This window comes from Anolis sagrei, chromosome 6 (assembly GCF_037176765.1).
Source record: "Anolis sagrei isolate rAnoSag1 chromosome 6, rAnoSag1.mat, whole genome shotgun sequence".
Classification (NCBI taxonomy): domain Eukaryota; kingdom Metazoa; phylum Chordata; class Lepidosauria; order Squamata; family Dactyloidae; genus Anolis; species Anolis sagrei.
Genome location: NC_090026.1, coordinates 88,667,559 through 88,691,842, shown reverse-complemented (window position 1 = coordinate 88,691,842; position 24,284 = coordinate 88,667,559). Strand labels below are relative to the sequence as shown.

Below are 24,284 nucleotides of genomic sequence, written 5' to 3'. Positions count from 1 at the left end.
TTCACACCAAACTTTGCCCCCCTTCCAAATTATGTACCTTGAAAAATCAATGATCCCAAGGCTTTAATTTTAAATCCACAGTTTGTGATGTGCGACATAATGGATGCTCTTATTATGAACTTGTAGTCTGCATTAATCCATCTGGAATGCACCAATCACTCTGTCCTTCAATATCCACAATCACCAAAGATGCACTGAAAAGGAGTGAAAATCTAAACATCTTGATTTTTTAAAATATAAATGTGCTCAGATCAGATGTAATATGTTTTGTCTGTGAACAATGCTTATGGGAGAATCAGAAGTGGGATCCTAGTCTCTTTCCTCCTGTCTAACTTCAATGCTCCTTTCCAAAGATTATCTTATCCATGGTATAATATTACGTCCATGATTACTGGCTAGACTGCTATGCTGTTTCTTTACCTGTTGCTACTAGCCAAGCCACCATACTCGAAATATTATGACAAGAGATAGGTACAGGTAATATAAAGTACATTTTATGACTGGGCATGTCCCCATGTAAGCCACCCTGAGTCCCTTTGGGGAGATGGTGGCGGGATACAAAAATAAAGTTATTATTTATTTATTCAAGTATGTATTTGTTTTCTTGACACATAGTAAATTAGACTGTCTTTGTGGCATTTGTGAAAGAGTATTATTAATCTTAAAAGGTAAAGGTTTCCTCTTGACATTAAGTCAAGTCGAATCCGATTCTGGGAGGTGGCGCTCATCTCCATTTCTAAGCTGAAGAACCGCCATTGTCAGTAGACGCCTCCAAGGTCATATGGCTGACATGACTGCATGGAGCGCTGTTACCTTCCTGCTGGAGCAGTACCTATTTATCTACTCACATTTGCATGTTTCAGACTGTTAGGTTGGCAGAAGCTGGGGCTAACACCCTGCTCCCCAGATTTGAACCACCAACATTTCGGTTTGCAAGTTCAGCAGCTCAGCTGTGCCACCGGGTGCTTATTATTCTTACCATGCTCTAATACTTACACTACAATGAGAAAATAGGATCTATATTTGTAGAACTGGAGGCCAGAGAGGAATGTCATTTTCTTCTCTTACATCTCTCATTTCCTTAGGCATAATTATATGCATTACTTTAACCAAATTATCATGAGGAGGAGAAAGAAGCCTATTACATAAGATGGGGAGGCGGCTGCTCTTCCAAGAGCAAATGGGAAAGTCCAGGATGCTGCATGTTAGTTCTTCCTTTAATAAAGTATTCCAGGCATTCTTTTAGTGAAAAGATACTTAAAATGAATATCCAGTCAACTATATGGTCATCACTATTCTGCAGTAACATGATGCACATTACACGCAAGAAGCCTGAAATAGAAAGTTACAACAACAGAGATATGGCAAAGTTGCAACAAAATCAAGTGAGTCTCCAATTGGTTGAAAAATGCTTTATAGTCCCATCTATGAATGCTAATCAGTCACTTATATTGCAGATTATTTTCTATCAGATCACACTATTATCAATGGACAGTATGAGCAATCTTTACAGACAAGAATAAACTGGTATTATATAGTGTAACCCCTGCTAAACCTCATGTAAGGCAATATGGGATTATTTGCAATGAAATGAACATAAACCTAAATTATTTCAGCATAACAAAAAAGCTGCCTCCAAAGTATAAGTGAGATATACTGAAACACAGTATCACCAGACTGAACTCCTTTAAAGGCATTATTCAGATTTCCTCTTTCTCCATGAGTAAAGTATTATTTATTTTCTGAAATAATAATTACAGAAATTGCAGAAGTAAGGATATGCTAATTACAGCAAACTTAAAAAAATCTATTGAGGTAAAAAGAAATCAATTGTACTGTAAAATGTCATTGATCCATGGCACTAAGTCTATTCTGACAATCTTTGAAATCAATAGACAGAAAGAGACAGTTATTTTTTAAAGGCAAAATGCACAGTAATCTTTTTTTCTTTACAAGATGAAAGATGATCTATTCTTCTACAATTCCACTTTTGCTTGGGTTCCTGATTTTAAATAGTGGTTCGCTCCAAATGGCACTTTTCACTTGTGTTATGACAGCATCAAATCAAGGCAGAATGGAATACAGTCAAGCATTTTTAAAGAATCATAAAAACTCACCAATCATATAATCTTTGTGATTATTCTTACATATTGAAGGAAGTTAAGCAAAATTATACATAGCAAAAGATGGAATCCCGGGGTGATTTTCTGCAGTTTAATTGAGTTTGAGTGCAAGGTTTAGGGTGATAGATGCCTTGCATAACCACAGTATTTTCTTCCATCCAGATCAACAACTATGTGGCCATTCTATGTATCCCAACTAAGCTGTATCTGCTATTTATGCCTTTGTACAAGCTTTTGGGACTACTCTTATTTCTAAACTAGCATAATGTGTGTGTGTTGAATGACTGGACAGTACCTGAATATGCAGATGTGAACCCGACACTGTATAGCAGCAATTACCTATTACTTTTGATCTTTGTCCAGATACATATGGATAGAAAGCTAGCTCAAGAGGGCCTTCCATTGATAGGCAAATTGAGATCTAACTAGGAGATCCAATTCACTCAACAAACGTATTCCTTCCAGCATATGTGGACAAACTAAACATGAACCAACAATGTGATATGGTGGCAAAAAAGCCAACGGGATTTTGGCCTGCATCAATGGGAGTATAGTGTCTAGACCCAGGGGAGTTATCCTACTCCTTTATTCTGCCTTAGTTATACCACATCTGGAATACTGTGTCCAATTCTGGGCACCACAATTGAAGGGAGATGTTGATAAGCTGGAATATGTCCAGAGGAGGGTGACTAAAATGATTAAGGGTCTGGACAACAAGCCCTATGAGGAGCAGCTTAAAGGAGCTGGGCATGTTTAGCCTTCAGAAGAGAAGGCTGAGAGGAGACATGATAGCCTTCATGTCATATTTAAGACTTCCTCTTAAATATGTAAGAGGAAGTCATAGAGAAGAGGGAGCAAGCTTGTTTTCTGCTGAGATTAGGACACGGAACAATGGCTTCAAACTACAAGAAAGGAGATTCCATCTGAACATTAGGGAGAACTTTGTGACTGTGAGAGCTGTTCAGCAGTAGAACTTTCTGCCTCGGAGTGTGATGGAGACTCCTTCTTTGGAGGCTTTTAAACAGAGGCTGGATGGCCATCTGTCAGGGGTGCTTTGAATGCAATTTTCCTGCTTCTTGGCAGGAGGTTGGACTGGATGGCCCACGAGGTCTATTCCAACTCTATGATTCTATGATATGTAAAAAACAATGGTTTTGTCACTCCACACATCTCCCCAAGATCACCATGCCTGCCGCTGAGAAAATCACTGGTGTAACGTTCTCAGAAGAATTCTGTGTTATGTAACACAATCTGATGTTTAGAGAGGGCATTTGTTAAACATGACTCATGTCTTAGATAGATGGGTCAAAGCATTTTTAATGTTAGCTGCAATTACTATTAATTGCCATCTTCATCCTCTAGCAGACATAATGCAACTGCACTGTATCCTTCTGTGTGCCTCCAGTAAAAATAAAGGGCACAAGTCTCTTACTTGTAAATAAAATAGTTAAAACATCCTTCATTAACCTGTTCCTATGCTAATGCTAGCAAGGGTGCTTTTTTGGTCATCACTGAGGTTCTAGAGATAATGAAGTGAAATACCTTTTGGAAAAAATCCCTTCCCTACTGTTACTGATTTCACGGGTAAAAGGTTTTAATTTCCAAGTGCAGTCTAAAAACAGATTAGAGTACTCATTAGCTCTTTCCAGAGACTGAAATCACTAAACTATTACCCTGCTCTTTGCAAGCTCTGGAGAAAGCTTTTGCCATGGTATACTTGCATACACAAATACAAGGGCAGCCATGGCTAGATACCAAAGTGTTTTCATTGTTTACAGCTATTTCACCTTTTAGTTTTACTATATTTAATCAAGTTGCATGTGGGAATCCAATCCCCACAGGTTAGTAATTAAAGTGTATAAATCTTAATTAACCCAAATTCTTCTCCAAGGTCACTGGAACTAGTCAGTGTAATTTAGGGCAAGTCCATATATATATATATGTGTGTGTATCCCTTAAAACTATATATATATATGTATATGTATATATATATATAAGTGTGTGTGTGTGTGTGTATATATATATATATATATATATATATATATATATATATTCATTCATTCACCTTTTCTATAATGCTACTTATTATTTATTCTGAAATCAGCAGTGTTAAGAGAGACAGGCCAGAGCAGGGTGGGTGGGCCAAGGGGGAGGGAGGAGGTTCTTCCCAAGCCCCCTCCCTGCCCTTTCTTTCCCTTTCTCTTCTTTTTTGTAGGTAGAAAGTACAAGAAAGACAAGAAAACGTTGGATCCCAAAAGGGTTGGCCTTGGTCAGGATGAAATGGTAGATGGGAAAGATCAAGTCTACCCTGTATTGCCTACTCCTGATATATACTCCTAGAATCGTAGAACTGGAAGAAGCCCCCAAGGGCCATCCAGTCCAACTCCCTGCCATGCAGGAAGGCACAATAAAAGCACTCCCAGTAGACAGGCTCTCTGAAAAAGTCTGCAGAGAAGGAGACTCTCCACCCTCCGAGGCAGCCTAGGCCACTCTCCAGGAAGTTCTTTCTAATCTTTTCAGTTGAATATCTTTCTCTGCCATTTGAAACCATTGCTCCCTTGTGCCCTGGTCTCTAGGACAGCGGAAAGTCAGTTTTTCCCCTCCTCCTTAATGGGACACCCTTTCAAATCTCGAAACATGGTTCTCATGTTCCCTCTCTACCTTCTCTTCTCCCAGCTAAACATCCCCCAGGAGAAAAGGAGGAAAAAGAGAAGAAACAATGGGAGGAAGGAAGAAAGGAAGAGAAGGATGAATGGATGGATGGAAGGAACAAAGAGAGAGGGAAGGAGGGAGAAGGGAAGGTAAGGAAGGAAGGGAAGGAGGAAGGAAAGTGAGAAGGAAGAAAGGGAGGAAGAGAAAGATGGAAGGAAGGGTCAAAGGGAATGGAGGGAGGAAAGATAAGGAAGGAAAGACAAAAGAGAAGGAAGGAAGGAAGGAAGGAAGGAAGGAAGGAAGGAAGGAAGGAAGGAAGGAAGGAGGAAAGGGTGGAAGGGAAGGAAGGGAGAAAGAAGGAGGTAAGGAAGGGAGGGAGGGAGGGAGGGAGGGAGGGAGGATAGGATGGTGAGAAAAGAGCCCAAGGGGCCAGATCCTGTTTCAACATAGTGAAGGAATATTGCAAGAGGATGCCCCTCAATGAACTTTGTTCTTGGGCCTGAGAGGATTGGGGAAGTCCTGAAATAGTTATAAAAATACATTCCAGTCAAAGCTTACAAGAAAATGTGATCCAGATACATTAGGGAATGAGTTTGTGTGTCAATGAGTCTGAGTGCCTGCAAATCATTTAATATGCACTTAAGCTGGGTTTCCCCCCTCATTTCATTCTGCCTTATACGAATCATAATTCACAGCCTTCGCTCATACATAAACTCAATATAGTTTCTACCCCTCCTCCCTTTCCCCTGATGAGAAAATGGTTCAGGAGGCCAGCTGTTGTCTGAATCTTTATTTTTCTCATTTTCTAGCTGATGTATTCAGGAAGAAAATCCTAATCTCCCCAGAGCAAATCTTCTGTCAGGACCTGCAATTGTTAGCGTATCTATTTGCTTTCCTCACAAGTGGGGATGCCCATTTGTTTAACCCATAAAATTATATGCAAGTTGCTATTCTACAATGATGAAGGAGACTATAAATGGCTGCTTCGATATTCGAAGAAGCTGCCAAAAGAGAAAACCTTTAATATATGCAGTCACACACCAGTTGACTATTAATGTGTGGATGTTTTCAAGGCAAACTTTACGTATTTGCTTTTTTATTGTTTTATTTTGTTCTTGGAAAGGATTGCCTTTACCATGTCTGTGCTCTGTCTAAATCTTCAGGCTTTTTTTGAGCCTTGAGTCCCAGAATCAATTGCCCCATTCGTCGGAACATCAGGTGTATCTGCTGAGGAGGTGTATCCAATCTCATTGTCTTATCTGAATGGCTCACTTAAATCTCCAAGGGGCTAACAATAGTAAAGTCAGAATCCTTGCTGTTGTTGCTGCTGTCATCGTCGGGACTGGAACTGAGGTTACTAGAAGAGGCTGATATGGATCCCATTAGTGGATCACAAAAGGCTAAAGAAGAGTGGTATGGGGCCTCACACTTGGTGGTCACATTCTTGCAGGTTGGCACAGTCTGCACATGCTCGGGAGTGGCATTCACATTCCTCTCTTCCTCTTTGGAAACTACAATATAGTCGTCAGCATGCCTGTTGGCCAAGCTTACAACTGGATCACTGGCAGTCTAGAGAAGGAGAAAAAAAAACAATATGGGACAAAGTTGAAAAACCGTTTATTTCTAGCATGTCTCATGCATCTACCATGACAGCAGGCACATACCTTTACAAGCGCAGCCGCCGTTGCCTCCACCACCACTGCTCACGTCTAAAGGTACATACCCGTAAAGGTACATATAAAGGGGATCCTAGTTGGGAACTCTTTAAGCAGCGTTTCTCCTACAGATCATAAAGGATGAGTGGGTTTACAGGATGGAGGTATTCCTTCCTTAACAGAAACATGCACAGGACTAAGATTATTTGGGGGATTTCTGAGCCTCCCCATTCCCCAAACGATGCTGCTTCCCAACACAATAGCATATGCTCACTCTTTACTAGGATGTACAGTACACATTGTTTCCCTATATGGAGATTATCTCTGTGAAGGATATCAACTGTGAAGTCATTCTTGATGACTCATCCTGGGGGAAAGCATTAACAAGGTTTGATGCTAACTGCAGCATTGAAAAGGAGCTAAAATAAAATCCTCACTGCACAATTTTAAGATGTGAGAACTAAATTTACACACAATTACCTTCCCAACCAACTTTCCTATATTTCCCTACAGCTTCCTTTGCCATGGCAGAGCTTTTTTGACCCTGATATTTCCAGAGGTGAAACATCTCCCTATTCCTTCCTCTGCCAGTTCTGGTTTAGGAAAACTCGTAGTGACATGAAGCATGTTTTTCCCCATCTGCTGTTGCTACTGAATAAATGGAAAATGACAGAATTATACTTCCAGTAGCTTTGGAAGTTAACAACCTGACACCCAGTGCCATATGGCTCCTTGAAACATTTTTTCCTGATATAAATTTTCTAATGGGATGAAATTTAGTTGTATCACCCATAGAAAAAAACAACCTCCCTCCCCCAATCAAATGTTTTAATGAAACTGTATACTTCATGCCATGTGTGCCCCTTTTGTCACTAGCACACAAGAATCAAATTTGCCATTACAATTGGGAAGCAGTGGGGCAGATCTATTCATGTGTTAGGGTTAATGTACATCAGGGGTCCTCAGACTTTCTAAACACAGTCCTTCAAACTGTTGGAGGGCAGGATTATAATTTGAAAAAAAAATATGAATGAATTCCTATGGACACTGCACGTATCTTATTTGTAGTGCAAAAAACACTTAAAAACAATACAATAATTTAAATTACGAACAATTTTAACAAATATAAACGTATTAGTATTTCAATGGGAAGTGTGGGCCTGCTTTTGGCTGATGAGATAGGATTGTTGTTATTGTTGTTGTGTGCTCTCAAGTCGTTTCAGACTTAGGTTGACCCTGAGCAAGGGCCGGGTAAATGACCTTGGAGGGCCATATCCGGCCCTTGGGCCTTAGTTTGGGGACCCCTGATGTACCTTGCAGAATTAATGCAGTTTAATTGCCATGCTACAATGCTATCCTGGGATTTAAAGTTTGGTAAGGCTCCAGCATTATTTGGTAGAGATGGCTAAAGATGTAAAACTACAACACTGCATAGAGCCATGGCAAGTAAAGTGGTGCCAAACTGTATTAATTCTACATTAGTGGTTCTCAACCTGTGGGTCCCCAGGTTTTGGCCTACAACTCTCAGAAATCCCAGTCAGTTTACCAGCTGTTAGGATTTCTGGGAGTTGAAGGCCAAACCATCTCTGGACACACAGGATGAGAACCACTGTTCTACAGTGTAGATGCACCCCATGCCTCAGAATACCAGAGACAAGTGACAAGGTGGGAAGCATCTTAAAAGGCATTTCTGCTACTCTTGGCTGACTGCAGATATTGGATACAGAAGTTGTACTGTACAGTTCCCCCCTTCCCCATAGCAAATGAGTTGGCAAGTTAAATATAAAGCCATGGTAATAATTGAACATCCACTAAATTCAACGTGAGTTATTTCCAGCAAGTGAATTTAGGATAAAAAACTTTGATACAATGATTGATCAGCTGCCCCATAAAGCCTCAATTAATAGATGGCAAGATTTTAAAAGCTTATGCTACACTTGAAATTTCTTTCAGCATGACCTATGGACATTATTAAAATACATTTTATCTCATTAAATCTAAAAAGCTGAACTACTGCTCTCTTTCTGAAAAAGTAATTAATTAATATTCAATTGCACATACTATCCACTTAGCATTTTCTGAAATTTCATTACTAAGGATCATAGCAATCTTTCCCAGTCTCCCTGTCTTTCTCTGTCTGCCTTGCAAAAATTAAACAACGCAAAAATAAAATGTGAACACACAGAGACTGTTTTCTTTTATCTGGGATACAGGATCTGTTTCAGACCAAAGACTAAACTCAATCTTAGGGAAGCTCTCAGGGCCCATGTTCCATCAGTGGGTGGGATTAGAAGCAAAAGGGCAGAACCCAGAACATCAACATAGTTTAGTTCAAAGTGATGCTGCTGAGCTATCACTGAGGTATGCATTTCAACCTCTTAGATGTAATGGTATCATGGGAAACCTCAGAGGGCCATTTTGAGATTCTAGAAGTATTGGATGTAGCCCTAGGCCTGTGGTTTCTCACCCCCATTTTAGTTCAATTGTTTTCTTTTTAAAGCAAGTAATTATCACACGATTAAAATATTTGAAGTAGAAAACTTGAGGCTCTCTATACGATGATATGCTGGACCAGTGGTCACACGTAGCATAGCCAATTGTGAGAAATGATGCGAGTAATGGTCCAATATCTGTAGAACTATAAAAATGTTGCCTATCCGAGATTTAAGGGATTACTGTCTAAATGTGTCAAATTAAACTTCTTTATACACACTAGAAGAAGAAACGGGGAAAGAAAACTTATGATACAGTATTTCAAGGCTGAATTCAGGATATCCATGCCTTATCTATGGAGAAAATCTTATGGGGATTGGTCAACCGAGATTTGATCATGCCCAAGCAGAAACAGGTCATGATTCACAGATCACATAAGCTCTTATTCTTTACTTTCCTTAGGCTTCTGGTTGCCTAGATAGTTTTTTACAGCTATCTGTATAACATTTCCTTATAATAATACTGTAATTATCCCTAAGTACACTAATTTATTTTTTGTTCCTGGGATTCAGCGCCACTTCTTGTAACCCATTTATTCAGTTATGTTCTGGGGTTATAAAATGATATCAGTAGCAGCTACTCCCTGAGACAGTGGGATCATAATGTCCTGATAACAAAGGTCCTATCTTTTCTTCCTGCTGCCTCAACCTGTTGTCTCACTTCTCTTGCCTATACATAGGAAACGTCAGCAGAAACAACAGCTCTCTGAGACCTATATTAGCTAACAAAACATACCATATATACCAGTATCACCGTTCTTTGGGCCATTTTAACAAAAAGCCAAATCATAGTTGGGCATTATGGGCATGAACAGAAAAAAAGATTTGGGTGTTCTCTCTTTCCAGTGGATGAAAAGTCAAGCAGTGCTGTTTACACAACAGCAACAACAGAAACAACAAATAGTTTATAAGTCTTAGAGCAGTTGTTCTCAACCTGGGGTCCTCAGATGTTTTTGGCTTTCAACTCCCAGCTGGTAAACTGGCTGGGATTTCTGGGAGTTGTAGGCCAAAAACATCTGGGGACCCCAGGTTGAAAACCAGTCTTAGAGTTTTCTCAACAAGTGCTAGGTCACATCTTTTTCAGTTGGTTCAAAGATTAATGTGAAGCAGAATTGGGAGACTTTGCTATATGTGTCCAATCCAATGAAAACACTATACAAAGGCAAGACCTACCTTCCCAAGCCACGTGTATTTACTGTATTTTACCTGTTATTATAATTTACTGATTCGTGGACTTATCTACATGTAGAAACCAAAAAAACCCCTCTTAAATTTTTGATGTTTGCAAGCATTTACGAGTATAATGGCAGGGCAGCAATCAAACCAAATTCTGATACTATATTAAGCATTTATTTTTTTCAGTACTTTCAAAGAATTATGACAATGCAGAAGTACTCTGAATGTTAAGAAACAAGCAAGCAAAGTAATTTTACAAAAAAAAAATGCATTTATGTGGCTATAATCTGTAATCACTAACTACAACTAACTACTGCGGAAATGGGGAATCTCCACGCTGCAGAAGTTTTCCATCTGTCTGCAAGAGTTTTCTGCTATTATTTTCAACCAGGGACCACACATTAAAGAAATCATGAAGAAATGTGAGAGAAGGTGGTGGGGTGAGAATTGGCCCCCATCCACCATTAGAGGTCTGTTTTAAAAAAAAACTTTTTACATCTTTACTTTTTGAAACCTTTGTTTCACTTTACCTTTTAAACTTTTATTGCCCAATTTCTGGTTTATATACAAGTGTACCTCAGTTAACAAAGTATCTGACAATCAGGAAGGCTGATGAAAGCCAGACTTATGTTTGTTGTAGCAATGGATCTTCAATAAACACTGCAATTGATCTTAGAAAGAATGGAATTCTACTTTTGGAGATTCTATTGAAGCTTTGTGTGCTTACATACAACAGGAAAGGTAAACAGCTGCCACCAGAATCACTTATGAAAGATATGAAGAGGAAAATAGGAGAAAAAAGCAAAAAGCAAATTGTCGAAGGCTTTCATGGCTGGAATCACTAGGTTCTTGTGGGTTTTTTCGGGCTATAGAGCCATGTTCTAGAGGCATTTCTCCTGACGTTTCGCCTGCATCTATGGCAAGCATCCTCAGAGCATCTGAGGATGCTTGCCATAGATGCAGGCGAAACGTCAGGAGAAATGCCTCTAGAACATGGCTCTATAGCCCGAAAAAACCCACAAGAACCTAAAAAGCAAATTACTCTGTTTCTACAGCTACCCTGGTATGTTTGAAAAGCATAGATATGTTAGCTTCAATAGCAAAATAAAAATCTAAGGAGGGTGTTGAAAGAAAAAAAAGTAATCCTTGGATGCAAAATAATAATAATAATAATAATAATAATAGTAATAATAATCTTGGAAGAAGCTTTCAAGAGGTCTGTAGAAGATCCAGAACATTTTTGTTTATTTGTGCAATCCTTACCTCACCTAGTTTACAATAAACATTTTTTGCTGAAAATGTTTGAACTGCTCTTCCTTTTTGTGGTGTGGGACATTATACTTATTTTTTCTATATTACTTTTTACCCTTGTTTGCTGTTAAAGAAGTAAAGTTCAGGAATACATCTACTTTGTTGATTGAGGTATATCCATAATTTGATGTGTGATGTCCTACATTCTGAACTAATTAAATAATGATTATATGAAAGGTAGAGTACATAAAAGAAATACAGAGCATGTTACTACAGACAAGACTTTCAGGATGGTTAGGCCTATTAGCTCGAAGAGGAGCTAGAAAGAAGTGACCTAAACAGGAGTTGTTCAATTAGAAATAGCAAGCTCTTCTGCAGAGCATTGTAAGAGAGATTAAAACTAACACCTTTTTGGTGTAAGCCACCGCAACTGCAAATCTAATTTAAAAGATTTTGAATATTTTTTGAAAAAAGATTGCTATCACTTTAGTTGAAATTTAGCTCTGAACACCATGATAGACATCATCCTAATTAATGAAAATCAATGTTAAATGTATTTTTTCAAGCAGATATTCTGAATTTAACAGGTACTGATCTAACTGGCATTTACAACTGATTCACAACTTTGTTTAATTAGGTATTAATTAGGTATTAAACTAGGTCTATGTTCCAACACACACGGCTGTTTTCAGACAGGTTTATTATCTTTAACACATTTACTCTCTGATCCGACAGGCAGATTTTTTGAACTGCTCACTTTTCCTTTTACAGTAAAAGAAAAAGAAAATGACATCTTGGATTCAGGAAATCTCCCTAAGGAGATGGAGACTTTACACACATTTAAAAAGAGAATTACTTCACAGAACAGATCTTTAAACAAAAATATAAAATCTTGATATATAATATTGAGAATTCAATCATAAAATCAAGGAGTCATGGTGGTGCAATGGGTTAAATCCTTGTGCTGGCTAAACTGCTGAGCCAAAGGTTGGCAGTTTGAATCCACGAGATAGGGTGAACTCCCATCTGTCAGCTCCAGCTTCCCATGCGTGGACATGAGAGAAGCCTCCCACTGGATGGTAACACATCTGGGTGTTCCCTGTGCAATGTCTCAGCAGACATTCTCTCACACTAGAAGTGACTTGCAGTTTCTCAAGTCGCTTCTCACACGATATTTTTTTTAAAAATAATCATAAAATCTAAGCATTTTTAAATCACAAGAATAGTCTGGGAACTTCTCCCGCAAGCCTTGAAATGAATGCAAATTACTCAAGAAGACAGAACACACACAGAAATGGTACAACTTATTGCAGGCACTTAAGTAGTCTATTCTGAAGTGCAATTATTGACTTATATTTGTAGTTGATAAAAAAACTTCACTGTACACAGTGAAGGCAGACAGAATTATTTCCTTTTTTTAATAAAGATCATCATCCTGATGTAAAATGAATACACGGAGTGGAAAGGAGGAATGGTTCAAAGCACTGTGCGATAGACATGTTAAAGAAAAACAATGGCCCGACTGTCCAGAAAACAGAAATGGTCTAGCAGTATATATAAAAAGAAAACCGTTGTCTCCAGTTGTGGAGTTTGTTTCTGAAATGTACCAAATACAAAAAAGAACAAGAAAAATGAATAATAGGCAGCAGCACATTGTTGGCTGGGAGTAGAATATTATTTACAGATCAAAAACTATCAAAATGTATTCAGTCACTTCGGTATAAAGCTTGAGAAATTGCATTTTATAGCAAAAGAATCTGCATGTTTTTTCCTCCAATTCCTGAAATTTATTCAGATTGAAACCTTTGAAAGTAAGCCCCATGATTGTGAAACCTGTCTGTTTCAGATTTCCTTCTCTCTCTCTCTCTCTCTCTCTCTGAATATCAGAGTTGAAAAATATCTTATTGATATATATGAAAAATTGAAAGCAACATAGATTCTATATAGGCTGGCTGTTTGTTGAAAGCCAAATGCTTGTGCAATTAGAATATGATTGTTGGGTCAAAGACTAATATGTAAAGACAAAAATAGTTTAAATAAACTATCAAAACTTTACAAGGCATATGGTGGCAATAGTATGATACATGGGACCCTATGCTACGCTGCTTGCGCAACACGGGTCTGAATTAGGCAACACGTGCGCGAGTGAGCGCACCAAATGAGAGATGCAGCTGCGGCAGAGTAGTTGCAATGGAAGGAAGGATAAAAAGGGGGGGGGGGGAGAAAGATGACCAATAGAAGGAAGGATAAAAGGAGGGGGGGGGGAATAATGTTAATTACCTTACCCTTATCCTGTTCCTCCTGAGTTAAATTACTTCTCTGCTATCCTGTCGCAGCTGCGTCTCTCACTCGCTCCGCTGTCTCGCACATGTGTTCCCTTCATTAATTCTGACCAGCATTGCACAACTAGTGTAGGGTCCCAGCTATCATATGATTGCCCATATGGTTACTCAAAAAATATTCACTGAAGGGAAATGAAATTGTTTCTTTTAATTGCTTCAACAAAAATCTGAACTGATACATATTAGTTCAAAGGTTGAAATCCACTACACATTCATTTGGTTATGAGTTGAATTGCACACCATGGGCCTTGCCTATAAAGAAATATGTCTAATAACATGACTCCATCTTTTCTTTTTGGGCTTTTAAATAAGAATTTTAGTCTCCTGGAAGGGAGAAAGCATGCACTTTACCTGCTTCACTGGAGGCTGCTTTGTGACTGAAGGATTTTCCATGGCCTCATTTGCCACCTTGTTCTGATTGTTGGAACAATAGTGATCATCTTCTATTGTAATTTGTTCATTCTCCTCTGCTTCCAATTGACTCTGATTGAAACGTAGGGAACCTTTCAGAATATCCTTGATCTGTTAGGGAAGCAGAGGGAAAATCATATACTTCAGGTATATTCTAACATTTGCCACTTTAGTCAGAAATTTGGAAAAAGAAAAACACTGTCTCTGAACAAAACTATTAAGGCATGATGGAATAGTACAGAATGAGCAAAATGACGTAGGAAATGCAAGACAGCAAAATACAGCATGGCTATCGAAAATCATTAAAACAGTGACCCATGTCATTGTTATTGATTCAACTATTGTCAAGGACTGAATCAGTCCACCATTCCACAAAAGTATAATGTAATGCAGGCAAAGGGGCATAGCTCATAGCTGATACATTCAATGCTTGTTGTTTCACATACAATGATACTGGAATATCAGAAAGATACTAAATGCCCTCCACAGCTCTGGATGGGATAGGTTATTGTTCTGTAATGGGAAAAAAGGAGCAGTTGCGCAAAATATCTTTACAAAGAGAATAACAGTGTCCAATATTCAAAATCAACTGAAATGAAAGTTGATTTGAGATAATACAAATCCAAGGCAACTCAAAACTGGAAAATACTATAGAGACATTAGATTAATGATCTACCCACATGCTTTGTCTGTTTCATTGAGTCAAATAAGTTTCTGTTCACTGAGGGCTGTGAAGTAATTTTTACAGACCAATCAGATGTGCATTGTTTAGGATAATACAACAGGGTATAATTTAGCGCAAGTACCCGAAATAGAAATATGGAGTTATAATTCTTTGGAAAAAAGGTTTTAGCACTTTGATGTACCTCTTAAGAAATAACTTGTCATCAGTAGTGGTCTGAATGAGGGCAAACAAACTGAAACTTAATAATAATAATAATAATAATAATAATAATAATAATAATACTTTATTTATACCCCGCAGTTAAAATAAATCTCATAACAGAAAATAAACAATAAACAATAATAGTAACACAGGCATTTAAAAACATATGGCTGGGCCAAATGTAATGATTTAAAATTAAAAAAAAATAATTCTGGGCATGAACAAGGTAGGATATAACTGGGATAGAGTTTTCAGAGAGAGATGGGGGCACGCAGGCAATCCTAAATCAATGATAAAGTGCATGTAGAGGGCATATTGCTGAGAGTTTTCCTTATGCTCGGAAGGCACACTGGAACAACCACATTTTTAGGCTCCTCCTAAAGACTGCCAGAGTTGGGGCATGTCTGATGTCCTTGGAAAGTGAGTTCCAGAGTCGAGGGGCCACCACCGAGAAGGCCCTCTCCCTCATCCCCATCAATCAGGCCTGCAATGGAGGTGGGAGCGCGAGCAGGTCCTCTCCAGATGATCGAAGAGATCGTGTGGGTTCTTACACAGAAATGCAGCCACGCAGGTAGGCAGGTCCCAAACCATTCAGGGCTTTGTAGGTAAGAACCTGCACCTTGAATTGGGACCGGAAAATGAACGGCAGCCAGTGGAGCTCCTTAATCCAGACAAGACAGAGGAACTCCTGGTTAGTCGGAAGGCAGATCAGGGAATAGGGATGCAGACTGTGGTGGATGGGGGTCACACTTCTCCTAAAGACACAGGTCCGCAGTTTGGGGGTCCAGGTATCTGCAGTGGCCAGGAGGGCCTTTGCACAATTAAAACTTGTGCACCAACTGCGCCCATTCCTTGAGAAGCCAGATCTGGTCATGGTGGTAAATCCCATAGTTACATGTTGTCTGGACTACTGTAAGAAACGCTAAATCGCCCGTAAGGGCTGAGAATGGCGGTCAATAAGTGCATCTAATAAATAAATAAATAAATAAATGGGGCTGCCTCTGAAGAGTGCTCAGAAACTTCAGCTGGTCCAAAGAGCTGCAGCTAGGTTGATAACTGGGGCTGGCTACAGGGGGCAGACAACCTCCCTGTTGTAGCAGCTCCACTGGCTGCCAGTCTGCTTCTGGACACAATTCAAAGTGCTTGCTGTGACCTTTAAAACCCTAGATGCTTCAGGTCTGGGCTATTTGGCTGACTGCATCCCCTTGTACAAACCTGCCCGAGCCCTGAGATCTTCAGATGTTCTTCTTGGTCCCACCTCCATCTCAAGTTCAGTTGGTGGGAATGAGAGAGCGGACCTTCTCCGTGGCTGCCCCTCAACTCTGGAACTTCCTGCCCAGGGAAGCCAGCATGGCCCCCTCCCTGATGTCCTTCTGGCAGCAGGCTAAAACCTTTTTATTCAGACAGGCTTTCAATGTTTGTATATTTGTATATTTTAAAATGTGTGTTAATGCTTTTAAGTTAAGTTGCTTTAAATCCTCTTCAGGGGAGATAAAGAGGAGCATAAATATAATAATAATAATAATAATAATAATAATAATAATAATACTTTCTATTTCAGGTTGTGAGAACAGAGGCCACATCTACACTGACCATTAAATGAAGAAAGTGGTTTTGCTGTGCAGATGATTACACAGAAAATTCTGGAACCAATGTGAGGCTCATATGGTGATTACAGAAACCACAAAACACCAATGCACATTAAGGGCTTTCTTTTCACGTACTTTTGTAGGAGTTTGTTGTCTAGCTGCTGGTTGGACATTGGCATAAATATTAGATAAAATATCTCCATTCTATCCACAACTATACCTGCTTCAATCCAGCCAAGGAAACCAAAACTTCATCTTCTTTATCCAAATGTTCTTGCAGGATGACTTCTTGAATATTTCCTGCAATGCCAAAACAATTATTTCATAAGAATACAAGACTCCAGATTACTGTCAACCAGCAGACAGAAATAAATGGATCCCCTCTATGGTGTTTTTTGAGTTTGTTAAATTGCAATTCCCTTCTGCCTTGGCAAGGATGTTTTTGACTATGAAAGGCAAGATGACCAAGTTGCAGTACAAAATTTTTTGCAGGGCACTGGTAGCAGAACACCTGATACAAATCTATACACAATACAAAAGGGTTTGATTTTCAATATAAGATAAAACATGGGTTCTTATCTGATGCTATAACAAATTCTGACCATGGTAGTGCTTCATGGTGACTCTAGTAAAGATATAGAACAGTGCTTCTTAAACAGTGGATCCTGACCTCAAATGGAATCTCTTTAGCTCAGTGGTGGAGACTCAAAAACAGGCAATAGTAAAAGTTTTTGAACACCACCATGTGGCTATTTTAGACATTTACAGGGATCTGCTGTGCAATATTTACAGTGCACTCTGCTGAGGATGCTTCAGCTGTGCTTCATAAAAAGGAAAACCAGCCTTTTGGCAAGCCTTGCAAATTCTCATGTAAATATTCCTCAGCTTTAAAGAGTAGAAAAGTTGAAGAAGCCCTGGTACAGAACACCTTGCTTTGGGATAAACAGGGATCCCTTTCTCCTAGCAATCTTTTCTTCTGGTTGGAGGTGGAGGATTAGGAGCTCTTGCCTCCTCCTCCTCTTTCTACTCCATGCTTCCTAGGATATGTCCAGAAGGTAGTGCTGAGGACACAGGGATTGCAGAGCCCCTGCAGGTGATGTCTTTATAGCAATGCAGCTCAGCTTGAAAATGCTGTGCACCACTATCACTACTTCTGCACTGGGCCCGCATTCTGACCTAGACCCTGCTGCTGCAACTGTAACATCCCTCCTACTCTGGATGACCGTCTCACATAGACCACTTCCTTGGCACCTTTTCCATCCCACCCAGGGTCCTCCTTGATGTTGACCATGCCCTCCACCTGCAAGAGGTATACCCTTACCCTTAAGTGTTTCTGTATTGGTGGGGCCTGGGAGGATGGTGTGGGAGGGGGCAGAGAAAGAGAACGTGATCATCCTCTTGATACAGCTGATCATCCCCTTGAACCAGTGCAGAGTGCTCATAAGCACCTAAGAAGGCGCAGTGCCTCTGCCACTTCTCTACTGGGAATCATGCCTGATCAAGTCTTGCAGGAGTGCCTGAAGCCTCTTGCTCAGGGTTTGCATGGACTGCTGGTCATGCTGCTCAGTTTGTCCATTTGGGATTATTATCCCCCCCCCCCCCCGGCTGAAAGGACAGCAAGCCCAAGAAGGGCTGGAAGGCCCTTTTCTCTTACAAGCACATAGCCACCCACAACTGTGACTTCCTGGATTTTTTTTCAGTCTGTCACTGATTAAATTCGGAGAAGTGTAACCCATGGATATGGCTTACACTGTTGATATTGGAGTTTATGGTTGAATAGGTGAAGACTACTGCATTTGCAATCAAGTTTCCTAACCACTCGAACTAACAGGGTAAATTGAACATATGAGTGAATGGCAAAAACTAAGGCAGACCAATTAAGTCATGTAGGCATAAAAAAGTGAACACCTGGAATTACAGCAGATGGGATATTTAAATCTAGCAATGCAGGCAGCAATTTTATTGTGCTTTTTCCTGAGTTTGAGGTTTGCAATTCTATAGATAACTTTGCACCGCATATATGACAAAATGCCCATCTGGTAATATTTCTGCTTTGTTTTTTCTTCCTATCTGAGGCTTCTCATATAAAATTATAATACTTGAAATTTCAGTCTTAAAAGATAATAAAATTTTAATGAGCTACATTAAAATGTGTGGGTTGGGGGGGGGGGTAAGGCTCAGAATAACTTTTCTGGAACAATGAGCACTGATATCACACAAATGAATTATGAGACATATAAATTATTTGTAAGGCAAACAAAATCTGTTTCTGTGTCATAAATGGCTTTCCTGAATTTTGGCTTATGTTGTTCAAAAGCAGATAAAAGCCATGATTCTACATCAGGAAATCTGCAATTAATATACATACCTCACTATCTACCAGATGAAAGATGGCTTGGATTCCAAATAAATACCTCGCAAATAGTAATATATTTCTGTAATTTTCTTACATAGGTTAGAATTTAATCACAGATACTAGCTGTAATGATGAATGGCATCAAGAATTCAGGAGTACTTCTGAGGAGAAGATGTAATTTGCAGCCCACGCTATTTGGCAAATAATAATGAAACAGGCTCTTTCAAAACCTGAGTTTTGAATCCCAAAGCACACAGGATTACATGAATTTCCAGAGGAATGGCTGTGTTGGTCTGCTGAAGCAAAATCTACAGAGTCTTGTCTTTTAACAAATGCACGATGCTATAATATTATTTGTCTTTACTGTGCCACAACAGATTTAGATTGTTTTGTCAGGCAATGGAAAAATAAGTAGCAAAAGCAAAAAAATAAAAAAAATAAAAAAAAATAAAAAAATAATAATAAAAAAGGAATAAAGGTATTGTTCAGAAAATGAACATCTTGTCTCACACCAAAAGCTCCAGTAGAAAAATATAGTGGCCATAAGTCCCATTGCAAATTTGCAATTAACATGCATGGACGAAAGAATATGGTGCAATGTGTAAGAAAACATTGGTATTGGAAAAATCGCTATATCCAGCTGATTCTTCTAGTTAGCAGCCCAACATATTTGAAATAATATCCAATATCTTTCAATGATAAACTGGAGAGCATAAAAATGCCAAATTAGACATGAGGAATAATTATGTGCCTTCTACACCCTGTTACCTAATAATCAAATGTATCTTATTATTACTAAGTCTGAGATGTAAGCCAAAGTTTTCTCTGAGGAATAAATACAAGTCACGTGGTACAATAAGTCAGAAACCTTATTGTGAAGGACCCATAATGCTAATATATAAAACATATTGCTTTATCAGTCCTACTGTGAGAGGATCCAGCTTAGCTAGGGGTGGACAAAATGCTGATTTCAAGATGATGTCAGTTCAACTATACTAGCTAGTGCTAGTGTGGGCTGTAGTCCAACATCTTTGCCCAACACAACCTGCACTCAATAAATACAGGCTTTCTGACTGCTTACAAACCCACAACCTTCGCTTGTCCTGTCCCTAATTAGTCAAAAACAAATGAGCTATGGTTTCTGATTATGGCTTGCTGGTAGAGGCAGGGGAAGAGAGAAAACAGAACGTTTGGTTTGAAGATCATATAAGACATAAGCTGCTAACAGAAAGGCATTCCCTGTGTCCTATCACTACCACCACCACCACCACCACCACCGGTATGGTGAAGATACATAAGAGAGCCTTCTTGGTTGAGGCTCCTACACTGTAGAACTTCCTTCTGAGGAGGCTGGTTTGGCTTCCTCGCTGGCTACTTTTGTGAGTAGGATCATACTTTTTTTTATTTATTTAAATGGGTCTTTGATTTCTAACTGGGTCTGGCAGAAAGATCTTTTAATGGAGTGTACTTTATCTTAGGCTACGCAGAAACTTTGAGTGTTTTAAATATTTTAATATAATTTTCTACTTAAGGGTTTTAAAGTTGTATTATGCTTTAATTCTACACTCTAAACTACCTTGGTTCCCATACAGGAAGACTGGAAGGATATTGAATAAATGCATAATTCCATTTTAGTTGCTTCCACTTGCAGCATAAGCTGTTGGCAAGCATATGTTATCGTAAGTGATAAGATGGCCTTTCATTGGGACTTAGGCAGCTCTGCTGTGTGAACCTGCCCAGTGTATAGACTTATAAGGATTTTTTTTTTCATGTCAGGAGCGACTTGAGAAGCTGCAAGTCGCTTCTGGTGTGAGAGAATTGGCCGTTTGCAAGGACGTTGCTCAGGGGACGCCCAAATGATTTTTTTGATGTTTTTATCATCCTTGTGGAAGGCTTCTCTCATGTCCCTGCATGAGGAGTTGGAGCTGATAGAGGGAGCTCATCTGCTTCTCCCTGGATTCGAACCTGTGACCTGTCGGTCTTCAGTCCTGCCGGCACAGGGGTTTAACCCACTGCGCCATGGGGGGCTCCACTTATAAAGATGAATAGAACCCTATGCCCTTTGGGATGAAATTATCTGAAGAGCTATATGATCCCATATGAGCCTGTTTGGGATTTGAGATGTTTAGAGGACAGCCTTCTATTTGTCCCACAGACAGGGAGGATGGGAATGGAAGAGAGGGTTTTCCTAGCAGCTGCTCCCAGGCTCTGGAACTCCCTTCCAAGAAAATCAAAACTAGTTTCGTCCATGTTTTTCTGGCAGCATGTAAATACGTTTTCGTTCCAGCAGGCTTTGGGGAACTATTTATGGGCAAATCATTTTTAATAATTATATTGCAATGCTTTTGCATTTCATTTTTAATTATATATTTCACATGGTTTTAATCATATTGTTGGTTTAATTATATTTTTGCTTTTTATATAATCCATTAATGAAATCCTTTAATTATATCTGTTTTAATTTTTGCACGTCTGTTTGTGTCTGACGTTGTTGTTTGTTGTCAATAATAGTGGATGCGGATAAACAAAAATCTCCATGTGGATTCATTTCATGTTCCTTTTTTATTACTTCCTGGCTTTGGTCTTGAGTTATTCCCATTGGCTAACTTCTAACTGGCATTGAGCCTTGGTTATTCTCAGACTGTCTCTCAAGCTTTGACCTGGATTTCCTCAACACTGCTTCTGTCTCGCTGAATCTTCATGTATGACCTTCATGTATGACCTTTTGACTTGGATTATTGATGCACACATCTTGGCATTTGCTACCCCTAGAATATTGTGCTGGATAGGGTTACATCCCCCCCCCCCCAAATCAGAGGTCTTAAAATTGTTGTTCTCCTGGATGCCAAGGTTTCAGGGGTGGCCAGGAGTGTTCTTGTCCAGTTAAAACTAGTGCACTAGCTGCATCAATTCCTGAAGATGTCAGATGTGACTATGGTAAAACATGCTGTTTCAATGTTTGTCATGCCTCCTCTTTTAAAACTGTATAGAAAATTCAGTAGGTCCAGAATACTGCGGCCCAAGTTCCGACAAGAGAATGTATAACTCCCATGTTGAAACAGTTCTTTGTATTGGATCCAGTCTAAGCCTTATCTCTTTATATGTTACATTTCCCAAGTCATAAATGGGGGAGGGGCAGTATGTCCATTGTCCAAGTCGCATCACTCTCACAGGTCTGTATGGCAAACACTTAGAAAAACAAAGAGGGCCTTTGGTGGTTTCTTTTAATCTATGCTGTAAACTGCCAATTTCAGAAGATGGGATACCATTTAAATAAGCAGACAGATAAATAGACAGATAGTTTAACAGGACAGGGGACAAGATGAGATATAAATAAATAAAACACAGATAAAACTAATTATAATATCCTCCTGCCCAGTTACAGTGAGTAGCACAGAGCCAGTTCTATTAAAACCTACAAATATTTTGAGACTGCATACTTCATTGCAAGTAAAAGCCTCCATTATTTAAAATAAAGCTGATAGCCATTCCTTTTGTATGTGACAAGATGCAGCAACCCATTGTAGATTAAAATGCCTGTTTAAATAAGGGCTTGAGTTCTTTAATTATTCCCCAAGAGAACATGTTAAGATAAAGTTTAGGAACAAAGCACCCTACCCAGGGATTTGTAACACAAAGTTTTGGTAGAATAAAGAAAAATAATGATATAGTCAGGCCTGATTAATTTGGGTTAGATTCTGATATGCACATTTAACTTTCAAGAGCTTACAGGACAGCACAGATCACATCTTCTTGAGTTATGCCTTTAGGTGAGAAAGCTAAATATTTATGTGAAAAGAGTTATTGGAAGAAACAAAAGAAACCTGTGTAGACTTAAAAAATGATGTTCAAGAAGGCTGGAAACAACTGCTTATGTAAGATTTATGGTAGAAAAAATATTCCAATCCATTGGATAGTGAATTTTATATCTAATGCATATTGAATGCTGAGGGATGTGGAAACGGAAGTATAGCACCCAGAATACTGTATGATTGTCATCTCTGCTCTGTCTGTAGTGGGAATATGGGCCTTCAAGTAGCCTGTGATAGCAGCTTACATTTAGAGAGCTGTGAAAAGTTCTTGTACCTGTTATTCTATTACAAAGCACTATCAAGAATAAATACAAATTTAACTCCAACAGGGCCATGGTAATTTCAAACCTTTGTCAGAAAGTCTCCCAATAGAAACAAGACAATTGGGTCATCAGGTGAACAGTCTAAAACACAGAAGATAAACATAGCATCTAAGCAGCAATGTATCAGCTGGGAAAAATTCTGCATTCCTATTTTTTCCAGTTTTTCATGAAGAATTCAAGATTCTCCTCACCCCACCCTTCTTTTAAGCAGCGAGGTACGCATTTGCCTTTGGAGATGACTACAATTTGCTTCCCCCTATCCTTGACTCTGAGAGAAAAGGAGTAGAGAAGAATGAAATGGGCAGAGTCTTGGTTTTCTCAATACGGCCAGAACAAGATGTTATGAAAACGTGCTACAGCAGCCACTGGAGGTTTGGAGTGAGTTCTAGTGATCTCAGTTGTATCTTTTAATAAGCAAAAAGAGTAAACACAGCAACCTACTCAGAGGGTCCTTTCTTTGTATTACTAGGCCCCTAGTAAGTCTCTCTCTGTTTCTCCTTCACTCAGGCATGCAGATTTCCCTTCTTATGGATTCCACTTTACCCCTTCAAAGCAGAATTGTAAAACAGGGTCAATATTGTACAGAAATATTCATGATTTGGAAATATTTCTTTCCCCTTCTAGCTCTGTCTGAAGATTTTGAGATTTGCATAAACCTTATACTTTCAGGCTTATTTTTGCCATCTTTCACCCACTTTCTTTTGATTCTATTAATTCTATATGTATGCCAGAACTGCAGGGTGCCACAGGAAAGAAACTAACTCCCACAACACTGGGGGAGATTTACTATTTACCTTTTCAGTGCAGTGTTCAATTTTAATTAAAATGCTATCATACACATATATTATCTACTCAGAAGTGAGTCCCAATGAGATAGAAAGATGGCAGTCAAAGTGGAATAATGGTGTGATAATTGTGTAGTGTGAATGGGCCTCTGGGTCAGTACCTACAATGCAATCTTCAGAAGCAATGCTGAAGATTTAATAAACAGTGCTACTTCTCCAATATTATAATGAAAAAGTGTGATTTCAAATTTATTATTTCCTAAAATAGCACGCAAAATGTGAAATTTCTCCTCTGTTTATCAATCTTTACCACAAGAAGCAATTTATCATTCTTCTAAATGCTGCATTTAGTTTATTCAAGGAACCACACTCATTTCCATAGTAACTTGGAGTGAAGGGCCCAAATATATAATTATGTTTATGTGGCACAG

The 24,284-nt window shown here is 39.0% G+C and overlaps 1 protein-coding gene across 7 annotated transcripts in view; it reads right to left on the bottom strand.

Annotated features, from left to right (window-relative positions):
- Nucleotides 1-5,550: 5,550 nt before the first annotated feature.
- TBC1D5 (TBC1 domain family member 5) overlaps nt 5,551-24,284 on the bottom strand; it is a 299,834-nt gene continuing 281,100 nt past the window's right edge. For 6 of the 7 annotated variants that reach the window (XM_060781971.2, XM_060781970.2, XM_060781972.2 and 3 more), the window contains 3 exons: nt 16,798-16,877; nt 14,043-14,213; nt 5,551-6,344 (listed from right to left, as the gene is read on the bottom strand). In XM_060781971.2, coding sequence (XP_060637954.2) covers nt 6,048-6,344; nt 14,043-14,213; nt 16,798-16,877 — 548 coding nt within the window. In that variant the 3' untranslated portion in view covers nt 5,551-6,047. Of the gene's footprint in view, nt 6,345-6,439; nt 6,556-14,042; nt 14,214-16,797; nt 16,878-24,284 lie in introns of all 7 variants that reach the window. The other variant, XM_060781976.2, reaches the window with a different exon arrangement.